General features: G+C 38.1%; 1 protein-coding gene across 1 annotated transcript; it reads left to right on the top strand.

Moving 5' to 3' along the window:
- Positions 1–6720: 6720 nt before the first annotated feature.
- On the top strand, positions 6721–18912 carry LOC137503363 (uncharacterized protein PF3D7_1120000-like). Its single transcript, XM_068230922.1, has 4 exons — positions 6721–6830; positions 8744–8839; positions 13067–13162; positions 18790–18912. Exons 1-4 carry the CDS (start codon positions 6765–6767, stop codon positions 18910–18912), a joined length of 381 nt encoding a protein of 126 aa, XP_068087023.1. The 5' UTR covers positions 6721–6764.
- Positions 18913–26724: the final 7812 nt, after the last annotated feature.

The following is a 26724-nucleotide window of genomic DNA, read 5'->3' as shown; positions in this document are numbered from 1 at the left end:
AGTAAGACAGGACGAAGAATTTTTAGAAAAATTAAAGGATATATCGGCATGGCAAAGAGCAGATGAGAAATTAATGCTAGAAATAACAAGGATTGAACAAAGTGATTTCGATGGCGACAGGGAAAGTAATAGAGATGGTAAATATATAATGGAACATGGAATATTGAAGCAATATGTCGGCAAGGATTTGAAAAGGACCAAAATAGTAGTACCCAGATCTTTGCAGAAAGGGATAATTTGGCATTCCCATAGGATAATTGGACATGGAGGAATAGAAAAGGTGGTGAGGACGATAATGGAAAGATTTACATGGACAGGAATGAGACAAACAATTAGAGATGTAATCAAGACCTGTGATACATGCCAAAGGACAAAATATAGCCCTTTCCTTACCAAGCAGGAACCAATTGCAATAATACCAACAGCTCCTCGTGAGATCTTTGCAACAGATTTATATGGAAGATTACCAACAGCTGTTAAAGGAAATAGGTACATAGTTGTTACAATGGACATTTTTTCAAAATTCACAGTCCTACAGCCTATACAGAGAGCAACAACAAAACAAATATTGAGAGTTATAAACATAAACGTTATACCTCGGATGGGAAAACCAAAAAATATCTTGACTGATAGAGGAACACAGTTTACATCGGGTGAATTCCAGGATGCAATGCAAATTTTAGGAATTAAACATGTCTATTGTTCAGTAAGACACCCGACAGCCAATCCAGTGGAGCGATGCATGCGAGAAATTTCTAAATATTGCAGGATATATTGCTCCCAAAGTCATTGGAAATGGATTGAAGTAATTAAAATAATCGAGGCATGTATGAACGACACTGTCCATGAATCAACGAGGCAGATACCGAGACTCGTACATTTGAACGAACGACCAGCTCGACCATGGGATGAGATTATAGGAAAGGACAAAGAACCAAAACCTACTTGCGGAGAGATTAATCAAATAGTAAGTGCCAAATTAGAAGAACAGGCGAACAAACGCCGAAGAAGAGTCCGAAATAAGAAATTCCACCCACCATTCCGGGTTGATGACCTGGTAATGATAAAGAAAGTACCAATCTCTAACGTTTCAGAAAGAATATTCGCCAAATTCGTTCATTTATACGACGGTCCATATGTGGTAAAGAAGGTTTTTGGAAACAACGCCTATATGATAGAAAGTCTAGATGGGACATATCAAAACGTATACAACGCGTCAAACATGAAACCATATTATAAAGAAGATCAAGAGTAGAGTACTAACTAAAATTCGAAACATATGATATAAATGAGCGAAATCAGGCCGATGAAAGGCTACATCAGTTTAGAATAACAAAAATTGAAATAAATATACTGCGAGCAGCATATTTATTTATCTATGGCAGGAGGATAAATGTACCGTTTTCATCGTCCTGATATCGGAATGAAGGCCGTCATACGAAGTTATAAGTTTGCCATGCACGGTAATGATCGCGAAGATTACGGAATTGGGCCATACGTCAGAAAAGAATGCATATGTTAAATAAATTAGGCCGTGATTTCGAAATGTATACATTTTACGAACGTGTATATATTCAAGAAGGCCGTGCGCGTGACGGCAAAGATATTTATTTGATGAATTAAAGATGCCTAGATCACGGACCGAGACGGAAAATTGTCAAGGATCCATGCGGCCGTGATAAAATAATAGAAGATTTTCAGTATTGTTAAAACAAGAACAAGAAGCTGAACAATAAAAAAATCCGTAACGTAAATCGAAGTAAATTTATCCTCAAGAAGTAAAGCCAATCTTCGTGTGAACTGTAGAAGTCACCGACTGGAGAACTTGCGAAGTGAGAGAATATTTGGAAAACAAACATACATAAAGGAATATCGTGAAGAGAGAGTTAGGAAATACCCGAACAGTAGTCGGAGTGGATACGCAAGTCCGTGCGAGCAACCAAGTTGAATATTACGCAATATAGGTTGATTAGCCGAACAGAAGAAAATATTGACAGAAATAACTTGAAATAATTTAACTGTTAAATCGCTACCAAAGATTAATATTGAAGTATTGTCCTAAAAACCTGATATTAGAGACAGACCTGATATTTATTCCTGAGAATATGAATATGAAATTAATTCACGATTTGGAAATGTTTCTTTCTGTTATGATTGACTGCAACAACATGATGAGAGGCTAAACTGAAGATGGAGCCGGCTGTCTGACGGAAACCGCCCAGCTGTTCTGCTATCTCGAGTCCCAAAATCACAACCTGATGGTGACGTAGCAGAGGATGGAGCCGTACAACGAAATCCCTGGATGACAACATCAAGGCCAAAGCCGACCATCTAACGTCGGTGATCACAAGATAAGTTCCAAAGAGTTATTTTATTTTCTTGAAATTGATATGCAGTAGATTTAGTAGTTTAAAGTGTATATTTGGTACGTTGTTTTACCTAGTTCTTCGTGATAAAATCACAGACGTTATCATCTTCAAAACGAGATTGTCCATGTTGAATTATTATTATTAATAGGGGAATAGGTACTTCTTCCAGATTTTACAATCTATGCCATAATATAGGAATGCTTAAAACTAAACCAGGAGAGATTTTGGAATGTAATTTCTAACCATCATGGGATAAAAACATCGTATTTAAAGTGACGTAACCTTAATCATATATTCTTGAAGAAGATAGTTGATTTACGAATAACCTAAATGTGTTTGCCGATACGACGCAATGAAATGCGAGTACATATTAACTTATTTGATTTATATATGCATTTCATTTTTAGGCTAGCGTGTTTACGCGTATAATATATGAATTTTAACCCAAAAGAGCACCATTGTAGTAAAATAATGTGATGTTGGAATGATTTGCCGTCATGTTGGTGATGATAAATGCTTACATAGAGAATTTATGATTTGAGTGGCATGTTAATATGCAAATGTGAATAATTATTCGTCGTGATGTGTTTATGTGATTGAATTATGAGACATTATGGTAATTAATGTTAGTAGACGGAAAGATAGATATATTTATGGGCAGTTTTGGCGGCAAATACGACGTAGTATGGGCCGATGGTGATGATTACCATTTGCGGCAGAATAATAAAATGGTTATGAGTGGTATATAGGGTTAATGGTACACGCGTACAATGGAAAACATCGCATATTTCGTATATTTGGGTTACCATACACTGTCTTCGGAAGAAATATCCAAGTAGGAAATAAATGAAGGGAAACTTGCCGTCTTCATAGTTAATTTATACCAACGTTGTACTAAATATTATTGGAAGTTTGTTGTCAAGAATGAATTTGATTCATAGAATAATCCCATAATTTAAAATCTTTACCACATTTAAATATAAGAGGTAACCAAATGCATTCCTTCGGAATCAGTGATACCTGTTTAATTATTGCTAAACCCTAAAACATGTTTGGTACAATTTCTATTAGAACTACAATTACAATTAGACTTTGAACGATACCTACATTTATTTAAGGTGTTATTTGTATATTTAAGTCATATGATACGGTCGAGGAGACCAATATTTTTCATTTAAGAACAAAATATATTTGAAATAGCCATTTTAGGGCCAAAATATTTGGAACTTACTTGTGATTACTGACGTTAAGACGCCGAAATGAGTGAATCGTCATGGAATGTTGAAGTGATAATAGTGAAAATAAGCATTTTTTTAAATTATTTTTTTTAAATTATCAGTTGATTTTGTATAGAAGAAACAAGAAGTGATGGACTTAAACTATATAATTTTATTTAAACAAATTTAATTACGATTAGGGACTTAGCTTTATTTTCAACCTAAAGATTTCTTTATTAAAGAAGAAGAAGATAATTGATGATGATAATTAAGATTTTCTTTTGTGATTCCGGAATCCAGAAATAAAATATGGATTTTCTAATTTAGAGGTTATTATTTTAGGAGATAGGCTAATATTATTAGGATTTAGGTAATCTTGAATTAATCCATTAGGAAAATATTTTATTTATTTTCTTCACTTATATTCGGATGATTGGACTTGGAAAACATAATAATGATTTAGGATGATGAATGGTATCGATAATAATTTATTGAAGCGGAAATGTGGTGCCTCAGTTGACCTCACGGTAAAATAGTATGGTTCAAAAAAAAAAAAAAAAAAAACAATTCAATTATCCCTGAGAGGTGTCATGAGGCAAAGTAAGGATTACCATATCATATATTCTGATAGGAGAATTCTAAGTTACGATATCGCTAGAATTCTATGAGGCGATAACTGCGTATATGATGAATATTTAAAGCGAACTTAGCCAACGACACTTAGCATCAAATTTATTATGCATTCATCCATTAAATGATCTATTAGAGTGATGGGAGATTGAGGGGAAAATAGCCGGAGCAATTGTTACCCAAGTTAACGTTCATAAAAAATGGTCGCCCAATATGGTGCATGGATGAAACTACCCCCCAGGATGGTGCAAGTAATATATCACAAAGTGACTAACGAACACTGCTATTCTGTGAAATGAATTCTGAGGCACTACTCGAGGTATTCAACATAGACATTTTTTTGCTACCTGGGGAACAATAAAAGCTGCTAAACATTTAAACCACTCATTTGACATGGAACTCCCTACAAGGGGCACTCTGGTAAACACCACTCAATTGTGTAATTAGACAAGACATGCATAGAAAAATAAAGAAAAAGCACTTCAGTAAAGGTTGGTGGCATTGTTCAATGAAATGAGCTGATAGCAGTATTGTATGAATTTTTGTCTTTATTTCAACAGAATATTCTTCATTTTCCATTTCCAGTCTTCTGGGTAGAAATGTGATTCAAGAACCTCCTCAGTTTTTCTCTCTCCACCACTCCTTTCCTACCTCGAATTTTTTTTCTACTTTTACTCTTCTCAGTACTCTCCTTACCGTAGCCATTCACCCCTTTCTGGGCAATCCTCGATGTCTTTCTCCTATGTCTTCCTCTGTAAATACTTACTGTGGAACTCTATCCTCTTCCATTCTCATCATTTGTCCATACCATTTCAGCTTACGGGTCTCTATCTTGCCTTTCAGTTCAGTGTATCCAATTCACTCCCTCATTTCTATGTTTCTGACTTTATCCCTTTATGCTCTCCCTATATTTCTCTAAGGAATTTCATCTTGGCCTGTTGCATTCTGTGTTATCATGTTTTTGTTGTTGTCCATGTGCTTGGTGCATATGTCCAAAATGGTGTGTAATACATTGGGTGCAAAATTTTCTTGCAATCCATTGGATGTCCCAGTTACAGACTATACATCTCACACATTGGTAAAACTCATTGGCTTGTTCAAGTCCCTATCCAATTTCTTATTTTATTTACCCATCTTCTTCAATTATTCTCTCCGAATACTTGAAGCTTTCCACAACTTCTAATGGTCTTCCATTTACTTCAGTATTCCCACTTCCTTCTTTATTACCTTTCGTCACCACTACTATCATACTCTTTTCCACACTTATTTTCATTCTATATTCCTCCATCTCCTGATTCCTTGCATTATCTTGTTCTTGTGCTTCCATTTCATCTTCTGCCCATATTACTGTCTCATCTGCAAAGTGCGAGGCCTTTGCCTCCTTGGTTCCCATTTTTTGTTGTATACTCTTGTGGATTTCATCCATGATTGTAATGAAGATTGGCGGGGATAAAACACATCCTTTTTGAAGTCCTGATTCTACTTTGAAAAAGTTTGTTTTTCCTATCGCAGTATTCATACTACATACTCACTCTTCGTTCATGGCTTTTATAATTGGCTCTTCACCTCTCTCTACCTTCTTTTTTATCAATGCATCCAAGACCACTTGCCATGGTACACTGACATATGCCTTCTCAATATCGATAAATATCATCACTGAATCCAGCTTAAATTCCCATCTGTTCTCTATCACGTTCTTTAGGTTCAACAGATTGAAAATTTTTAAAATTATGTTTACACTGAGCAAGGAGTACGACACTGTATGGAAGTGAAACACAGATAATAACTGGTGCCAAGAAAAAACAGAGTTGAAGCCTTTTAGATGCCGTGTTATCAGAAGTTCTTGAAGATGAGATTGATAGAACATGTCTCAAATAAAGAGATAGTGAATAAGCTTAATGAGAGGAGAATGGTTTGAGAGAATTTGATCCTGGGCAGGTAAATTTTGATAGAACATATCTCAAAGAACTGTGAACTTTTTCAGTTAGTTTTGAAGTTGATTACAAAAGCTAAAAGTGGTAGGAAGATTCCAGTATATGGACCCGGGTGATCAGAGTGATGTGCAAACCATACAGTCACTGAATTTTCAAGAAAGGTCATCTTGTTGCGGTTTCAGTACCATATAAAACTGTATGTTAAATAGCTATTAATATGATATAAGGTGTCATGTAATACTAGGGGTCCTATGACTATGGTCTTGATATCGACAGATAAGTTAAATTATATTACGGATGTGATCACTGTTTTAGAAATCATGTAAAACTGCAGGTCCTTAGCGTTGATTGAAGTATTAGTCATAGAAAACTTGAGGTCCTATAGGTATGATCACAATATCAACAGTCATGTAAAATTTTGGGTTTTTTGGTATGATCATAATATTGATGGTCATTTAAAATGACAAGGTTGTTGCTTAGTCTGTTAACAAAGACCATAAGTATCAATGACATTAATAAGGTAATATATTTTTCTGGCTTATATTTCAGTGTAAGGTCAGTAGAAGTAATCAACCATTCCAGTACCTTCTAACTACTTCAGTTTGCAGTGCAGAATGGACCTGGAAGCAAAGATCAAAGAGGAACCAGGCTGGATTGAAGGAGAAACAACGGCATCACTTGTAAGTTTCATACCAGATAACTTTATAGGGGTCAGAAATTAACCCTTCATATCTGAATAAGTTTGGCAGGGGCACAATTTTCTATGTGCTTCCTCAGTATTAACACCAGCATTCACCAATTGCTGAATGAGCATCTATGCGTAGTAAACTCTGTTTTTTTTATATGTCTGGGAATACACCACAATGTGCTACACAAAGCTGCCAACTCTTAGGAACTTAAGGTTAGACTTGGATTAGTCTGTACTTTTTACTGTCAGTATTGAAATTACTTTGGTTTAGGGGTTGCACCTTTTTTATTTTTCCCCTTTGATTATAATAGATGATGGTTGACCGATCGTACTTTTTAGAAAACTAACGTCCTCCTACAGTACTGCACCACCATTAGCACCACATGTTAAGAATTATTACTTCTACCATAATTAGTGTAGAAGAAGTTAAATCACAAATCTTTCATTAGTGTTTCTGAGCCTGGATACACCAGTCTGCTAAACAAAATGTCAACACTGGTGTGATAATTCTGGGTTACCCTCACACCCACAATGTGCTGGAAGATATTACGTGTTTCAAGGAATGGATAGATTTGCCTATGACATACGAGGGATGAAATACCTCAAAATCTGAATGTACGTTCTCTCAAAATAAATATTTTGCTCATATGTTGAATTCTTCTAGAAAGACGGAATAGTGATTAGCTCATTTTATTCCTCAAATACAGGTCAGGTTCTATGATATATACAGTAGAGAACCATGTCTAATGGCTCTAGAATGTATGATTTCTGAGAATAATTTCTTTTATATGCCCCTTCTTAGTGGGCTCTGACAATTTAAGGACTTCAGGCACATTAAACAGAATTTTTTCTTTCCTCATTGTCATTATTTCCTTGTCCTTTTTGTGCATCCTTTTCATCCATTCCTTAGTTCAGCCACTGTTCTCTTCTGTATTGAATGTGTTAAGTTGGTATATTCTAGAACTTGTTACTTTAATTCACTTTTATTAGTTACTTAACTTACATTAGAATATAAGCTTTTCGTCACAGTCCCTCCCCCCCTTTAATGCTGACAAGGTTTTATGAATCCAAGAGTGAAATTTAAATGTCTCGTATTAGATCATAAGAGATCTTCCGAAACTGCAGATATACACTCCAACACTGCTGATTCTCCACTGTCGGTGTCCTCATCCCCTCAGCTCCTCACAGAACACTACATAACATGCTTATAGTAGTAAAATATTTCATTTCTAGCTGCTTTAACTTTGGGCTTCATCACATCTTTCACTGTTATATGACTGTGATAAGTCTGCTTCTTTCATGTTTATGTTTTTTATTTTACACTTGGAATCATTGAAACAGAACTGTATTAATGTTTTATGTAGCTCCTATGATCGCAGCAAAACCATAGTAGAGAATGTGATTCCATTATTTCAAGTAATTTTTATCTGTCTTTAAACAGACTCTGTGCTGAGAACAAAAAAATCATTTAGAAGTGTTGTAATGCTTCTAATTGGTTCAAGCAACTTTTATGATTTGACTGATATGATTGAACATATGAAAACAGTTCATACAATTTAGTGTTTATGCACATGGCTGCTTCCTTCCAAATTCTGTGTGAGATAGCCCTAATTCCATCGGTGGTATTATATCTTCTGATATGGCTAGAAAATATTTTGCATTTTATATTTTGTTCTCAGTCTCATCCTTTCTCTGACATAAGGAGTGAGCAAGAATAATAACACCTTTCTCAGTACAGCCTTTGGTTATAACAATCCTCTGCTGGAAGAAATCTTCCTTAAACATTAGTGAAATTGCGAAAGTACCTGTAATACTGGAAATTAATGAATTAACATGCTCATTTTTTAATGACTGTATTTGTAGATGTGTGTTATGAGCATACCTAATATATCTTATTTTTCACAGAAAAATTTCGAACATGTATCAGAAGTGATAGCCCTGAAAGAAGAAGTTAAATCAGATTTAACAGAGCCAGGGTCGACGCAGGAAAACTCTCTTGAGGTAATGTATATAATTTGATAAGCCATCGTCAGATAATCGAAATGGGTAGAAAATGGCTCAACAGATACTGGGGTTTGATCCATGTTTTTAGTGCACATGATTCATAGTCCTACTGATAATATATTTTTTTATGAGATTGACTGTTTACATACCTAGTTTTCACTTTTCCTTCAAGTTGTTCCGCGATCTTGCGTTATGAATTGTGCAGCAGTTAGGATTATTCGAAAGACCTCTACTCTATGTCATTTGGTAGCTGGTATCATTCCTACTAATACTTTTGAATTCGTAAATTAGTTTCGAACACCAAGTAGCTGAAAGATACATTCATTTTTTACTGTTACAGGATATTTTACTAGTTGATTCCAAATGAAACACTTTTGTTATCTTATTGATTATATTAATTATTGATTTCTAGGTAATACAGTAATTTGTTGATACAAGTTGCTGGTGATACGCTTGTTTACTGTGGGTGTTCGCTTAATATACTACACACATTGTAGCCATTTCGTGGCAAGTGACCTAATGTGGTCTGTGGTGTTACTTGTCCATTGTGACTTATAATATTTGTACCAGGAGGTGCACCTCAACCCCGCACATGTAAAAGAAGCGCCTTAAGGAACACTATCTATCGAACAAAACTTGAAACCGCTAATGCATAAAGTTGGGACATTGATCAGAAGACCTCACTACTGAATAACTGAGTAATATGTTATTTTAAAGTTTCCTAAACTGACTGTATATTTTTGGTTTGTTTTGGTGTACATCAAAAAGTTTGTATTTTTATCCATAGATATCCCTACAAAAAGTGGAGGTCATGCACTCTGGTGCAAGGTGGAATGTTTAATGATTTAAAGAAGTTTTGGGTTTATAAATTTCCTCAACTAAATTGACTTTCATTTATTTTGATACTTCAATGATTTACAACACTTCCTTCTCATCCTGCCAGCTTTGAAGTCTGGCCAATCACAAATTTTCTGTATTTATTTTTCAGCCAATCATCAGCTTCTTGTAACTTTTTGAGTATCAAATAAAATGGGAGGATGTGTTCGGATTTAGCCCAGAGCCTTCTCGAACCCACCCCTTGGGTATAAAAGCCGCAGCCTTTTCTAATTACCTTGTCTTATTCTTGTCAAATTTCTGAGTGTGTGTGTTAAGACAGGAGGTGGGGTGCCTAATTCTTTGGCAGGCAGAACGTCAGCCCAGGTAATGGCCACCAGTTTTCTATATCTGTAGCTGTCTCCGCAAACTCACAGCTGTTTTCAAAAATGTAAACTTTCATTCTGCTAATGTAAAATTTCATACAGACTTAAACTGTAAATTGGGGATAGAGAGTGAGTTTCCCTCTCAAAATCCCTTTCAGTTTATCTTGAGGTGACTACGATTTTGTAACTTTTTTCTCCTGTAAATCACTCATTAACTTCTCTTTTGCGTCACCTCAGTTGTGTAGAATTTGTCTCTGCATCATCGGGCCACAAGCCCAAGTAGGGTTTCAAAACTTGGTTTTCAAGGAGCGCAAATTTACGAATGAATGCATTTTGAGTTTGGGCCAGTAATACAACCTGTTGTTCTTTTCCATGAAGGCCCAGTGTTATGGGTACTAGATACCCCTGTGTAAAGGAATTGTAAATTGTAGGTTGTGCTTAGAGATGCCAGAAATTGTAAGGTTTTGTGTAATGTTTCCTTGAGTATGCTGTAAAGAATTGCGAGCACAGCCTCCTTGGTTGAATTTAAAGAGCATGTAAACTCTTGTCTGATATTGGTACAATTTTGAGTGGGGCCTTTGGAAGGCCGTATGTGTAACCTTTGGAGCAAGGTGCTCTTGAACTGTGTCTTGGGAGATATCTCTCGTTATCTAACCAAACGCAACATTTATGAAGTTGTAAACTTGTAAATTGGAGCTGGAAGCTCAAAACTTGTAATTTCCAACCCTTGGATTTCTATTCTTGTTTGCCATTTTGTACCTTGCTCCTTGACTTAGTGAGGAATGTTGTTAAATTTGAGGTCTGAAAAGAAATATAACCTTCGTTTTAAAGTTTAAATTAATCTTCGATATCGTAGATAGACCCATTCAAGCTGACACCTTCTTTCACCTCTCTGCGTTCCACAGGTAATCTCACAACAATATTACTTAAACACGCAATAAATAAATAAGCCATACAAGAGTTACCTTGCCTTTCTGTTTCATACTTCGTAAGGGATAGTGTTTGTGAATAGGCCTTGTAATTCACCATTACTCACCTGAACATTCGTTGCATATATGAATTCATCATTACCAGGATGCATATTTGATCACTGTCATTGTCCTCTTCATAGCATGTATGTCATCTTCTTTCACTATAACTATGTTGCTGTGGGGTATTTCATTGCCCATTTATTGAGATATTCATTTCACCATCTCTTCCAGGAGTTCTGGGTTAACTGCTGAAAATATAGCCATGTGGACAATGTTGTGATCAGAGAGGAAGTATAATCATGATCAGAGAGTGTAGTAATTGGCTCTCCTATAAGGAAATGTGTTGTAGTTATGTAAGAAGTGTCAAAAGGTTGATCATTTAGCTTTGGTGAGGGGATGTATGTGTTTCAAGAATGGTCCATTTTTTGTTGTTGAAGTGATAAGAATCCATCACTTGTCTGGGGCGTTAAATCGGACTCTTGACAGCTGCTTCCCAGATTCTACCAATGTGTGGTGTTGAAGGAGGGATGAAATGCCACGTCAGTCCCATGCCTGCAGTTGTGCGAAGAGTTGGTTTTCTGAGAGTTGTTTTGCAGGAAGGCCTTGATTTCTGTAGCTGCTCCAAAGAAGTTTGTGCCATTATTGCTGTAAATGTTCAGGGTTGACCTCTATGAGAACTAAGTTGGTAAAGTGCGGAGAGAAATGTTGTTGTGATGAGATCAGGTATCGTGTCTGTGTAGACAGCCTTGGTAGCTAGGCAGTCTGGTCTTGTTCGTTTTCACACATTTTTTTAATAGAACTGGGCCAGCACAGTCTATTCTAGTTTTAAGGAATGGGTATGTCGAGGTTAAAGGCATCATTTGTGTATTTCTCATTAATTATTCCTCTATGTAACACTTTGACTACAGCAATCAGGATCCTGATTTTTATCCCCCAAGCATGAGATCACGGCTGATGATGCCCATGCAGTGGGCGAAACATAAATTATTATGACACGATGTAACACCTGAGACGTGTATGAGTGTGGCTTCTTTCCGTTCCCCTTTCTGAAGAGATTCTAAACTTGTCTCTCTGAGTGTTGAGTGCCAGGATGAAATAGTCCGAGGTGTTCTGCCATCATAATTATATTTGTGAGGTGATACAGAATTTCTAATGTTTCCAGTCCACTAGTATTGGAGTATTGTGCGGTCATCCACTGACAAGAAGATGGCCTTCTTAATCTATGATTGGATAAATAGTGTTTATACAAGTTGTTAGTATCCTGCACAATATTAATGTAATATTTGTGTACAGGGTTCAACTCCAATACAAACAGTGGACTTCAATTTCACTCCATGGATTGTTTACAACAATCTCAGATAATTATATGTTACAAATCTCATGACTGGTCCATATTGAATTGTACATTAATTCACCAATGTTACAAAAGTTTATATTGAAATCCACGTATTCAATATGCATTGGGGTCTTAAAATTAAGATTTATATATTGTAATACTAATTTAAGGGGACATGTATCACCCATTGTTAGGGCATCATCAGCCGTGATCTCATGCCTAACGGATTAAAATACAATCCTGATTACTGTAGTCAAAGTGTTACGTAGAGAACCGTGTCTTATATAAAGGAGGAAACTTGTAAGTTCACAAACGACAATTTACAAAATTAAGACACGTTAAAAAAATCTTTGGTGAGAGGATATATGTGTTATAAGAGTGGTCCATTCTTTGTTGGTGAAGTGATAAGGATCCATCACTCCTCTGAGGTGATATATCAGATTCTTGACAGCTGCTTCCCTGATTCCACCAAAGTGTGGTGCTCTCAGGAGGGGTGAAATGCAGTGTCAGTCCCATGCCTGCGGTTGTGTGAAGAGTTGGTTTTCTGAGGGTTGTTTTACAGTCCTTGATTTCTTTAGCTACTCCGAAGAAGTTTGTGCCATTATCGCTGTAAACTAACTGTAATACTGAAAATTAATGTAATAATATGCTCATTTGTTAGTGACTGTATTTGTAGATGTGTGTTATGAGCATACCTAATATATATTATTTTCCACAGGAAAATTTCGAACATGTATCAGAAGTGATAGCTCTGAAAGAAGAAGTTAAATCAGAGTTAACAGAGCCAGGGTCGACGCAGGAAAACTCTCTTGAGGTAATGTACATAATTTGATAAGCCATCGTCAGATAATCGAAATGGGTAGAAAATGGCTCAACAGATACTGGGGTTTGATCCATGTTTTTAGTGCACATGATTCATAGTCCTACTGATAATATATTTTTTTATGAGATTGACTGTTTACATACCCAGTTTTCACTTTTCCTTCAAGTTGTTCCGCGATCTTGCGTTATGAATTGTGCAGCAGTTAGGATTATTCCAAAGACCTCTACTCTATGTCATTTGGTAGCTGGTATCATTCCTACTAATACTTTTGAATTCGTAAATTAGTTTCGAACACCAAGTAGCTGAAAGATACATTCATTTTTTACTGTTACAGGATATTTTACTAGTTGATTCCAAATGAAACACTTTTGTTATCTTATTGATTATATTAATTATTGATTTCTAGGTAATACAGTAATTTGTTGATACAAGTTGCTGGTGATACGCTTGTTTACTGTGGGTGTTCGCTTAATATACTACACACATTGTAGCCATTTCGTGGCAAGTGACCTAATGTGGTCTGTGGTGTTACTTGTCCATTGTGACTTATAATATTTGTACCAGGAGGTGCACCTCAACCCCGCACATGTAAAAGAAGCGCCTTAAGGAACACTATCTATCGAACAAAACTTGAAACCGCTAATGCATAAAGTTGGGACATTGATCAGAAGACCTCACTACTGAATAACATTTTAAAGTTTCCTAAACTGACTGTATATCTTTGGTTTGTTTTGGTGTACATCAAAAAGTTTGTATTTTTATCCATAGATATCCCTACAAAAAGTGGAGGTCATGCACTCTGGTGCAAGGTGGAATGATTAATGATTTAAAGAAGTTTTGGGTTTATAAATTTCCTCAACTAAATTGACTTTCATTTATTTTGATACTTCAATGATTTACAACACTTCCTTCTCATCCTGCCAGCTTTGTAGTCTGGCCAATCACAAATTTTCTGTATTTATTTTTCAGCCAATCATCAGCTTCTTGTAACTTTTTGAGTATCAAATAAAATGGGAGGATGTGTTCGGATTTAGCCCAGAGCCTTCTCGAACCCACCCCTTGGGTATAAAAGCCGCAGCCTTTTCTAATTACCTTGTCTTATTCTTGTCAAATTTCTGAGTGTGTGTGTTAAGACAGGAGGTGGGGTGCCTAATTCTTTGGCAGGCAGAACGTCAGCCCAGGTAATGGCCACCAGTTTTCTATATCTGTAGCTGTCTCCGCAAACTCACAGCTGTTTCCAAAAATGTAAACTTTCATTCTGCTAATGTAAAATTTCATACAGACTTAAACTGTAAATTGGGGATAGAGAGTGAGTTTCCCTCTCAAAATCCCTTTCAGTTTATCTTGAGGTGACTACGATTTTGTAACTTTTTTCTCCTGTAAATCACTCATTAGCTTCTCTTTTGCGTCACCTCAGTTGTGTAGAAGTTGTCTCTGCATCATCGGGCCACAAGCCCAAGTAGGGTTTCAAAACTTGGTTTTCAAGGAGCGCAAATTTACGAATGAATGCATTTTGAGTTTGGGCCAGTAATACAACCTGTTGTTCTTTTCCATGAAGGCCCAGTGTTATGGGTACTAGATACCCCTGTGTAAAGGAATTGTAAATTGTAGGTTGTGCTTAGAGATGCCAGAAATTGTAAGGTTTTGTGTAATGTTTCCTTGAGTATGCTGTAAAGAATTGCGAGCACAGCCTCCTTGGTTGAATTTAAAGAGCATGTAAACTCTTGTCTGATATTGGTACAATTTTGAGTGGGGCCTTTGGAAGGCCGTATGTGTAACCTTTGGAGCAAGGTGCTCTTGAACTGTGTCTTGGGAGATATCTCTCGTTATCTAACCAAACGCAACATTTATGAAGTTGTAAACTTGTAAATTGGAGCTGGAAGCTCAAAACTTGTAATTTCCAACCCTTGGATTTCTATTCTTGTTTGCTATTTTGTACCTGACATTTTGCTCTATGACTTAGTGAGGAATTTTGTTAAATTTGAGGTCTGAAAAGAAGTATAACCTTAAAGTTTAAATTAATCTTCGATATCGTAGATAGACCCATTCAAGCTGACACATTCTTTCACCTCTCTGCGTTCCACAGGTAATCTCACAACAATATTACTTAAACACGCAATAAATAAATAGGCCATACAAGAGTTACCTTGCCTTTCTGTTTCATACTTCGTAAGGGATAGTGTTTGTGAATAGGCCTTGTAATTCACCATTACTCACCTGAACATTCGTTGCATATATGAATTCATCATTACCAGGATGCACATTTGATCACTGTCATCGTCCTCTTCATAGCATGTATGTCATCTTCTTTCACTATAACTATGTTGCTGTGGGGTATTTCATTGCCCATTTATTGAGATATTCATTTCACCATCTCTTCCAGGAGTTCTGGGTTAACTGCTGAAAATATAGCCATGTGGACAATGTTGTGATCAGAGAGGAAGTATAATCATGATCAGAGAGTGTAGTAATTGGCTCTCCTATAAGGAAATGGGTTGTAGTTATGTAAGAAGTGTAAAAAGGTTGATCATTTAGCTTTGGTGAGAGGGTGTATGTGTTTCAAGAATGGTCCATTCTTTGTTGTTGATGTGATAAGAATCCATCACTTGTCTGGGGCATTAAATCAGACTCTTGACAGCTGCTTCCCAGATTCTACCAATGTGTGGTGTTGAAGGAGGGATGAAATGCCACGTCAGTCCCATGCCTGCAGTTGTGCGAAGAGTTGGTTTTCTGAGAGTTGTTTTGCAGGAAGGCCTTGATTTCTGTAGCTGCTCCAAAGAAGTTTGTGCCATTATTGCTGTAAATGTTCAGGGTTGACCTCTATGAGAACTAAGTTGGTAAAGTGCGGAGAGAAATGTTGTTGTGATGAGATCAGGTATCGTGTCTGTGTAGACAGCCTTGGTAGCTAGGCAGTCTGGTCTTGTTCGTTTTCACATATTTTTTTATTAGAACTGGGCCAGCACAGTCTATTCTAGTTTTAAGGAATGGGTATGTCGAGGTTAAAGGCATCATTTGTGTATTTTTCATTAATTATTCCTCTATGTAACACTTTGACTACAGCAATCAGGATCCTGATTTTTATCCCCCAAGCATGAGATCACGGCTGATGATGCCCATGCAATGGGCGAAACATAAATTATTATGACACGATGTAACACCTGAGACGTGTATGAGTGTGGCTTCTTTCCGTTCCCATTTCTGAAGAGATTCTAAACTTGTCTCTCAGAGTGTTGAGTGCCAGGATGAAATAGTCCGAGGTGTTCTGCCATCATAATTATATTTGTGATGTGATACAGAATTTCTAATGTTTCCAGTCCACTAGTATTGGAATATTGTGCGGTCATCCACTGACAAGAAGATGGCCTTCTTAATCTATGATTGGGTAAATAGTGTTTATACAAGTTGTTAGTTTCCTGCACAATATTAATGTAATATTTGTGTACAGGGTTCAACTCCGATACAAACAGTGGACTTTAATTTCACTCCATGGATTGTTTACAACAATCTCAGATAATTATATGTTACAAAACTCATGACTGGTCCATATTGAATTGTACATTAATTCACCAATGTTACAAAAGTTTATTGAAATCCACGTATTCAATATGCATTGGGGTCTTAAAATTAAGATTTATATATTGTAATACTAATTTAAGGGGACATGTTTCGCCCATTGTTAGGGTATCATCAGCCGTGATCTCATGCCTAACGGATTAAAATACACTGACTGACAGAGCAAATGCAACACCAAGAAGGAGTGGTTCGAAAGGGATGAAAGTTGGGGAAAAAAACAGAGACGGCACGGACGAATAATTGATGTTTATTTCAAACCGATATGCAGGTTACACAATGCGCATGGCATCGACTCAGTAGGATGTAGGACCACCGCGAGCAGCGATGCACGCAGAAACACGTCAAGGTACAGAGTCAATAAGAGTGCGGATGGTGTCCTGAGGGATGGTTCTCCATTCTCTGTCAACCATTTGCCATTTGTACGAGGCTGGGGCAGAGTCTGCAAACGGCGTCCAATGAGATCCCACACGTGTTCGATTGGTGAGAGATCCGGAGAGTACGCTGGCCACGGAAGCATCTGTACACCTCGTAGAGCCTGTTGGGAGATGCGAGCAGTGTGTGGGCGGGCATTATCCTGCTGAAACAGAGCATTGGGCAGCCCCTGAAGGTACGGGAGTGCCACCGGCCGCAGCACATGCTGCACGTAGCTGTGGGCATTTAACGTGCCTTGAATACGCACTAGAGGTGACGTGGAATCATACGCAATAGCGCCCCAAACCATGATGCCGCGTTGTCTAGCGGTAGGGCGCTCCACATTTACTGCCGGATTTGACCTTTGTCCATGCCGACGCCACACTCGTCTGCGGTGACTATCACTGACAGAACAGCAGCGTGACTCATCGGAGAACACGACGCTCCGCCATTCCCTCATCCAAGTCGCTCTAGCCCGGCACCATGCCAGGCGTGCACGTCTATGCTGTGGAGTCAATGGTAGTCTTCTGAGCGGTCGCCGGGAGTGCAGGCCTCCTTCAACCAATCGACGGGAAATTGTTCTGGTCGATATTGGAACAGCCAGGGTGTCTTGCACATGCTGAAGAATGGCGGTTGACGTGGCGTGCGGGGCTGCCACCGCTTGGCGGCGGATGCGCCGATCCTCGCGTGCTGACGTCACTCAGGCTGCGCCTGGACCCCTCGCACGTGCCACATGTCCGTGCGCCAACCATCTTCGCCACAGGCGCTGCACCGTGGACACATCCCTATGGGTATCGGCTGCGATTTGACGAAGCGACCAACGTGCCCTTCTCAGCCCGATCACCATACCCCTCGTAAAGTCGTCTGTCTGCTGGAAATGCCTCCGTTGACGGCGGCCTGGCATTCTTAGCTATACACGTGTCCTGTGGCACACGACAACACGTTCTACAATGACTGTCGGCTGAGAAATCACAGTACGAAGTGGGCTATTCGCCAACGCCGTGTCCCATTTATCGTTCGCTACGTGCGCAGCACAGCGGCGCATTTCACATCATGAGCATACCTCAGTGACGTCAGTCTACCCTGCAATTGGCATAAAGTTCTGACCACTCCTTCGTGGTGTTTCATTTGCTCTGTCAGTCAGTGTACAATCCTGATTACTGTAGTCAAAGTGTTACGTAGAGAACCGTGTGTTATATAAAGGAGGAAACTTGTAAGTTCACAAACGACAATTTACAAAATTAAGACACGTTAAAAAATCTTTGGTGAGAGGAGGTATGTGTTATAAGAGTGGTCCATTCTTTGTTGGTGAAGTGATAAGGATCCATCACTCCTCTGAGGTGATATATCAGATTCTTGACAGCTGCTTCCCTGATTCCACCAACGTGTGGTGCTCTCAGGAGGGGTGAAAAGCCGTGTCAGTCCCATGCCTGCGGTTGTGTGAAGAGTTGGTTTTCTGAGGGTTGTTTTACAGAAAGTCCTTGATTTCTTTAGCTACTCCGAAGAAGTTTGTGTCATTATCGCTGTAAACTAACTGTAATACTGAAAATTAATGTAATAATATGCTCATTTGTTAGTGGCTGTATTTGTAGATGTGTGTTATGAGCATACCTAATATATGTTATTTTCCACAGGAAAATTTTGAACATATATCAGAAGTGATAGCTCTGAAAGAGGAAGTTAAATCAGAGTTAACCGAGTCAGGTTCGATCCAGGAAAACTCTCTTGAGGTAATGTACATAATTGATAAGCCATAATCAGGTAATAGAAATGGTTAGAAAATGGCTCAACAGATATCAGTGTTTGACCCTTCATTTCATTGCACATGATTGATAGTCCTACAGAAAATATACTTTTTTATGAGATTGACTGTTTACTTACCTATTTTCACTTTTCCCTTGAGTTGTTCCATGATCTTGCGTTATGAATCGTACAGCAGTTAGGATTATTCCAAAGACCTCTACTCTCTATCATTTGAGAGCTGGTATCAATCCTACTAATATTTTTGAATTCGTAAATAGTTTTGAACACAAAGTATTTATAAGGTACATTGTTTTGTTACTGTTACAGGATATTTTACTAGTTGCTTCCAAATGAAACACCTTTGTTATCTTATTGATTATATTAATTATTGATTTCTAGATAATACAGTAATTTGTTGATACAAGTTGCTGGTGATACGCTTGTTTACTATGGGTGTTCGTTTAATATACTACACACATTGTAGCCATCTCGTGGCAATTGACCTAATGTGGTCTGTTATGTTACTTGTCCATTGTGACTGATAATTTTTACTTAACCCTTTCACATACCATTTAACTGAACTTATTTATGCCTTGGTGTACCATTTATTTTCATTACTTTACATGATATTATCACTGACACTGAAAAAGCATGCTTTACTGCAAAATAATGAGGGGAATTATCCAAACTGCCGGGCTGAGTGGCTCAGACGGTTAAGGTGCTGGCCTTCTAACCCCAACTTGGCAGCTTCGATCCTGGCTCAGTCCGGTGGTATTTGAAGGTGCTCAAATACGACAGCCCCGTGTCGGTAGATTTACTGGCATGTAAAAGAACTCCTGTGGGACTAAATTCTGGCACCTCGGCGTCTCCGAAGACCTTAAAAAGTAGTTATTGGGACGTAAAGCAAATAACATTATTATTATTATTATTTGATATATCCAAACTACTGTCAGATGTACTTTGTGAAGTCTTTATGAATATGGTAGATCATAAAACAGTCACATTCGTGCATCGCCACCTTGCACCGGTGGCATTCAAATGATGATTCGTTCCTCAGACCCCGTGTCACACAGACTTTGCATCTCTGTGATGGGATAACCTTCTTCGTTGTTGGGGGTATTTTGGTCGGAAAGTGTCCCCAGTGACTCTCTTGAAGCCTCAGTGGTGTATCCCCAGGGCTTGGGTGCCTTATTTTGGATAGTCAGGCAGGTCTCACTTGCCAACAGCTGTTCGGCCAAATTGATCCGGAAGGTGGTAAAGCCTACTGGCTTCTTTTCAGGGTTGAGGAGGGGATGATTGATGTTGGAATTCAGAAGTGTCATGTCTAGCATGTAGAAGTATATTTTTTGTATCTTTTTACATACTTCCTCATCAGGGGGGATGATGCGGGTCTCCGGTCATGGGAATCAACACCACCCTTTCCACAGTTGTAGTCAAAAACAAGATTGGGTCTGTACTTCTTCTTGCCATCATACTTTACCACTTAAAGGTAATCTGGCCTTCTTTACATCCACAGATACAGGAAACCAGAGTTCCTTTCCAAATGACATTACCCCTTTTATTTCCTCGGCAGCCGATACAAGACATTTAGTTGCATAAGCATTTACCTCATTGGTTAGATGTTCCCGAAAAGTCTGCTGTTAGAAATTCATTCACAACTTGTAGTTCGTTTGGGCATTGTCCTAGGTGCCTGTGGAAAACACTATTTCACCACTTGCGATGCATGAATGATACTCTGGAGTATTACTTACGTGCTCCCAGTTCGATTCCCTATCTTGTAACACACGATTAGAAGCTGCTGGTGCGGCATCAGTTGTGGGCCTAAAAGTGACATATTTGACGGCAAAACACCACTTTGTTCACCCCTACGAGCGCTGAAGTTTCTATCACATGAACTGCTTTCACTACTTTCCATATCCACTAAATTCTTCGTCACTTATTTCTATATCAATGTCATTCTCTTCTAAAAATTCCCATATAATCGCTTCGTCACTCAACATGGAGGCAGCCATGATTTCGCTTACGATGGGGTTGCTAAGATACTGGTTATTCTTTCCACGGAATAAATGCACAGACGTGTTTATCGAATACATCAATGGAATAAAACAGTGATTCCATCTGTCAAGAGGTTACCTAACTAATATCAAATCCTTCACAAAGGAAACCTGCTTGGAGTGGGTCCGGAAATAAACAGTACGCGCGGACGGAGGGATCCGTCTTTGTACCGGAGTGCAGTCAAGAGCCAGGACGGAGAGATCCTTCAAAGTACATCAAGTGGTTAAACATACAATGTGAGAACTTCCTAACTGTCTTACTAATTTTACAAACATATATAAATCTGGATTTAACTTGGAAATCTGAATATCTGCATTTAAAATGGAAAATCTGAAAATTAATATTCATTAAATAAAATACACACTCGTCGAACCTTGTACTCACACTTACTTGTTACCTGCTTACTTACACATACGTTATTTGAAGGGCGCCAGCTGTCACTCAGTACAGTAATAATAGAATGAGACTCTTGACCATCTCTAGGGTGTGGGGTAATAAGCTTACTTTTGACAACATACCATATAAGTTCTGGGAAAAGGAGATTGGCGTTCGGTTTCCCCATTAATTTTGAGGTTAAGATATTTTACTGTCAAAGAAATGAAACTATGAATTCGTTTGATAGAACAATATATATTCTTTAAATAATATATCAAAAAATAGTGAGTCTTGTTGCGATAAAACAGATGAGAATATGAAATTATGACATTGCAACTGAAAGAAACTAGGCATGAATTTGAATTCTTCTTGACCGGACATTTAACAATTTATACGAAATATTTCCCTCACTGATTCACTTGACTGTACCTTCAACACTTTGAGTGTAATTACGACGTAATCCATTGCTCTGGTGTTTACTGTAGATGTGTCACGCCTAACGTGGTGATACATCCTTGCGACTGCTTCTTCTCCATATCATCTGACTTCTTTGTAAGTCAATATGGTATGACCTCTTGGCAGGTCCAGGGTTGCCCTCTCTGACTCCTTGGTAAGCCTTGCGTCCGCGTCTTCCACTAAGTGACGGACCAACCATTTGGTCTCACTCTCTCAATGACCAATAATGGCTCACTGAGTCTTCACCATCTCTCGTTCACTGGCCAACTAAGGCCTCTTGATCTAGTAGACTTGTTCACTGTACTGCATCCGTATAACTAATGACTGACGCTACAATGTGCACCCACCTTTTATAGACGTTGGTTGACACAGCTACGTAATCTCCAGAAATAACAATGACGTACTCCCACCTACGCGACAAATATTACATACAGTGGTGAAATAGCCCCGCGGCTATGACAGCGTGCGCGCATATTCTAAATAAATACAATGACGTAGCCATGGAGCGGCGATGACTTGGCAGAATCTCCACTGGTATAGCAATATAACAACGTCACTTCCAATCTCTGATATATACAACAATTCTCACTGTACAGGTATTGAGTGTTATACTACACATACGTATATATGTATACATCTAAGTGCAATCTTGCAAGCAACAGGCAATTGCAAAATTGAATAAAACGGATAATTACAATAATAGTACAATATCACAGATAACATAATAATAATACTGACATAATAATAATAATAATAATAATAATAATAATAATAATAATAATAATAATAATAATAAAATACAGATAAAATCATACAATAATAAAAATACAGATATCATCTTGTAACGGGATTTGAACCGTTACAAATGGAATAAATAAGCCATTCAAGAGGTTTCATACTTCATAAGAGATAGTGTTTGTGATAGGCCTTATAATTTCACCATTACTCACCTGAAAATTCGTTGCATGAATGAATTCGTCATTACCAGGATGCACATTGGATCACTGTCTTTGTCCACTTCATAGCATGAGTGTCATCTTCTTTCAGTATGACTATGTTGCTATGGGGTATTTCATTGCCCATTTATTGAGATATTCATTTCACCATCTCTTCCAGGAGTTCTGGGTTAGCTGCTGAAAATATAGCTATGTGGGCAAGGTTGTGATGAGAGGGGAAGTAAAATCAATATCAGGGAGTGTAGTAATTGGCTCTCCTATAAGGAAATGGGATGTAGTTAGGTAAGAAGTGTCAAAAGGGTCATAATTTAGCTTTGGTGATAGGATGTGAGAGTATGTATAGTAAGAATGGTCCATTCTTTTTTGGTGAAGTGATAAGAATCCATCACTCATCTGAGGTGTTATATCAGAATCTTGACAGCTGCTTCCTAGATTCCACCAAAGTGTGATGCTGCACAAGGGATGAAATGCCACATCAGTCCCATGTCTGCAGTTGTGTGAAAAGATGGTTTCTGAGGGTGGTTTTGCAGAAAGGCCTTGAATTCTGTAGCTGCTCCGAAGAAGTTTGTGCTGTAATTACTCTAAATGTACTCTATGAGAACTAAGTCTATAAAGTGCAGAGAAAAATGTTGTGGTGAGATCAGATATCATGTCTATGTAGACAGCCTTGGTAGCTAGGCAGTCTGGTCTTGTTCTATTTCACACAATTTTTCATTAGAATTTGGCCAGCGGTTCTAAGGCATGGGTGATTCTGGGTTACAGGCACCATTTGTGTATTACACGTTAATTGTTCTGAGGTATCTGCATTCATCATAGAACACCTGAGACATGTATCAGTGAGGCTTCTTTCTGTCCCCCTTGCTGATGAGATCCTAAGAGAGTTGAGTGTCAGGATGAAATAGTCAGAGGTGTTCCGCCATCATAATTATATTTGTGAGATGGTACAGAATTTCTAAATTTTTTACTCCACTAATATTAGAGTCTCCCGCCAACAAGAAGATGGCCTTCTAGTTTCCTGCACAATATTAATATAATATTTGTGTACAGGGTTCAACTCCGATACAAATAGTGGACTTTAATTTCACTCCGTGGGTTGTTTACAACAATCTCAGATAATTATATGTTACAAATCTCATGACTGGTCCGTATTGAAATGTAAATGAATTTAACAATGTTAAAAAAAGTTATTGAAATCCACGTATTCAATATGCATTGGGGTCTTAAAATTAAGATTTATATATTGTAATACTAATTTAAGGGGACATGTTCCGCCCATTGTTTGGGCATCATCAGCTATGATCTCATGCCTAATGGATTATAATCAGGATCCTGATCACTCTAGTCAAGGTGTTACATAGAGGAATGTGTGTTTATAAAAATGAGGAAACTTGTAAGTTCACAAACAACAATTTACACAATTAAGACACGTTAAAAAAATCTTTGGTGAGAGGATGTATGTGTTATAAGAGTGGTACCTTCTTTGTTGGCGAAGCAATAAGAATCCATCACTCTTCTCAGGTGATATATCAGACTCTTGACAGCTGCTTCCCAGATTCCACCAAAGTGTGGTGCTGCAGGAGGGATGAAATGCCATGTCAGTCCCATGCCTGCAGTTGTGGAAGAGTTGGTTTTCTGAGGGTTGTTTTGCAGAAAGGCCTTGATTTCTTTTGCTGCTTCAAAGAAGTTTGTGCCATTATCACTGTAAATGTTCAGCCTACAGCCTGCAGCGCATAAGCTCAATGTTCCGCCCATCTTCTCTCCTCCACCACACCCCCTTCCATGAATTACACACAGATACAATACAAGAAGTGCAACTGTCATTGGTTGTGATGCTGCAAAGGCAACTACTTCCCACCAGAAAGGTCGACGGGGTGAGTAATTTTGTACACAGCATTTTTCGTCTAATTTTTCCCTTTTTGCTATAATCTTAAAAATCCTTCTAGCCTCCTCTCGTTACAGATTCTTCATCACACATCCCTCAGTATTCAATTTCAACAATGAAGCTGTAGCCAACTTCTAGCACAAGCATCCCCATTTGACTAATAGGACAAGATGAGGCTATCACATCAGCTAGTAAAGACACACACGGCAACACACAGTCGTGAACCTTTTTTCACGTTTTCAACAAAAATAAGAAGACTGTGGCCTCATCAAACAAATACGGGATTAACAGGGTGTCCACCCATATGGAATACTGGCAACCGGGGAATGTCAGAGAATTTTCTGAAATAGTGGGAAAACCAGGAAATTCAGAAAACAATCTGGAAATTCGTTCTTCTGCCAGATAAAATGGACATACCCTATTTGTCCGTTAATAGAAGCATATTTTTCAATTTTTTTAAGATTAATCTTAGGAATGTCTTTTATGCCAGGAATAAATTGTAAAGAAACCTGAGTAAACATTAACAAAACCAAATGTGATCTCGAATATGAAGTAACTGATATCTTCAATAGCTATATGAATAGCACATAGCAAGCAGTAGCGACTATGTTCGATCGAATTTTCAATGTTTTGATCTGCTTACTATTGTATATTCTGTGTTGTTGGGGAATGGTGAGGCTTATGTTGCGTTCTCAGTTTTCTAATCGCTTAAATGTATGGCTTCCACAGCAAAATATGCATATAGACAAAATTCCGCTACCCAACAAATTACTGTTTGTTTACTATGTAATGACGTGTGCGATAGTCACTACCTCATAAAATGTAAAAAGAGAAAAGACACTGACTCAATGCAGGAAAGTGTGAAATTCGCTTAAACTTAATACTCCTTCGAGTGCTCATTATTATTATGATTATTATTATTATTACAATTATTAAATGTGCTGATGTAGGTAAACCTTGTGTAAATGTGACCAGCAATGTGACACTGTTCGAGTCGCGCCATGTTGAGTTTCTAGCCTATCTGATGAAATGGTTGGTGACGGACGTCAGTGAGTGAGGCTCCACAGTAATCAAGTGATTTGAAGGTGTTGTACATCAGTGGAAGTGATAGAAACTTGCGGAAGTGTTACATTTGTATTTACGAATCGATATACCCATATATTTTGTCGGCGTTGATCTTTTTCTTCCAAATTTGCAATATAAAGGAAATGGGGAAACAATGGAGTTGGAAGCCCAGCCACTACCAGTGCTGCCAGCGTAGACTGCCTCGTGAAGTGTGTGCTGGATGATTTCAATAACTCGGTCAGCTTCTTTGAAAAAATTGTGCAGGCCATTTTGACCCGCATGACACAGCTGGTTGTAAAAGAATTTGAAAAGTGTTTAAATTTTAATATCGAAGCATTTTCAGAGTTAACTGAAGAACATGCTAACAAGGAGGCAGGAATCCGCAAACTGAAGGAGGATATGGATGCCAAGTGCAATTCAGTGGAGCAGTACAGAAGGAGAAGTAATGTAAGAAATTTCAGCATCCCTGAATGTTCGAACGGAAACTGTGATGAACTAGTGCTCAACGTGTGCAAAGTAGTAGGTGCGGATGTTAGACTTAATGACATTGATAGGTGTCACAGAGTAGGACCATGATTACCAGAGAAAACAAGGCATATCCTGGTGATATTTGTGTCTTATCGGTCACAGCAGGATGTCTTCACTAGGAAAACGAAACTGAAAGGCTTATCCACAACAATCCATGAAGATTTTACTGCTATCAGAATGTCCATCTTGAAGACAGCAATCCAGTGTTTTGTTCTTACAAACACTTGGACTGACTCAGGAGACATCGTAATCAAGAAGGCAGACAGGATGGAATTAAGAGTGTGCCAGTTAAAGGAACTTCCTATGGCATAAGCTTCTGTTGCAGTGCTGCCTTATCACTTGACAATGTGAGTCAACTCCCATCCTTTACCGTAAGTCGCAGCTGAGAAGCTAGCTTTTTTAATTTTTTTCAAGTAACTTTATCTATCTATCTAGGTATCATTCATCTATCTACGTATCTATCCATTTACCAAATTGATTTATCTATCTATCTAAATATCTATTCGCTT

The sequence above is a fragment of the Anabrus simplex genome, chromosome X (genome assembly GCF_040414725.1).
Source record: "Anabrus simplex isolate iqAnaSimp1 chromosome X, ASM4041472v1, whole genome shotgun sequence".
Taxonomy (NCBI): domain Eukaryota; kingdom Metazoa; phylum Arthropoda; class Insecta; order Orthoptera; family Tettigoniidae; genus Anabrus; species Anabrus simplex.
Note: the sequence above shows the minus strand (reverse complement) of the source record. Positions and strands in the feature narration are given on the sequence as shown.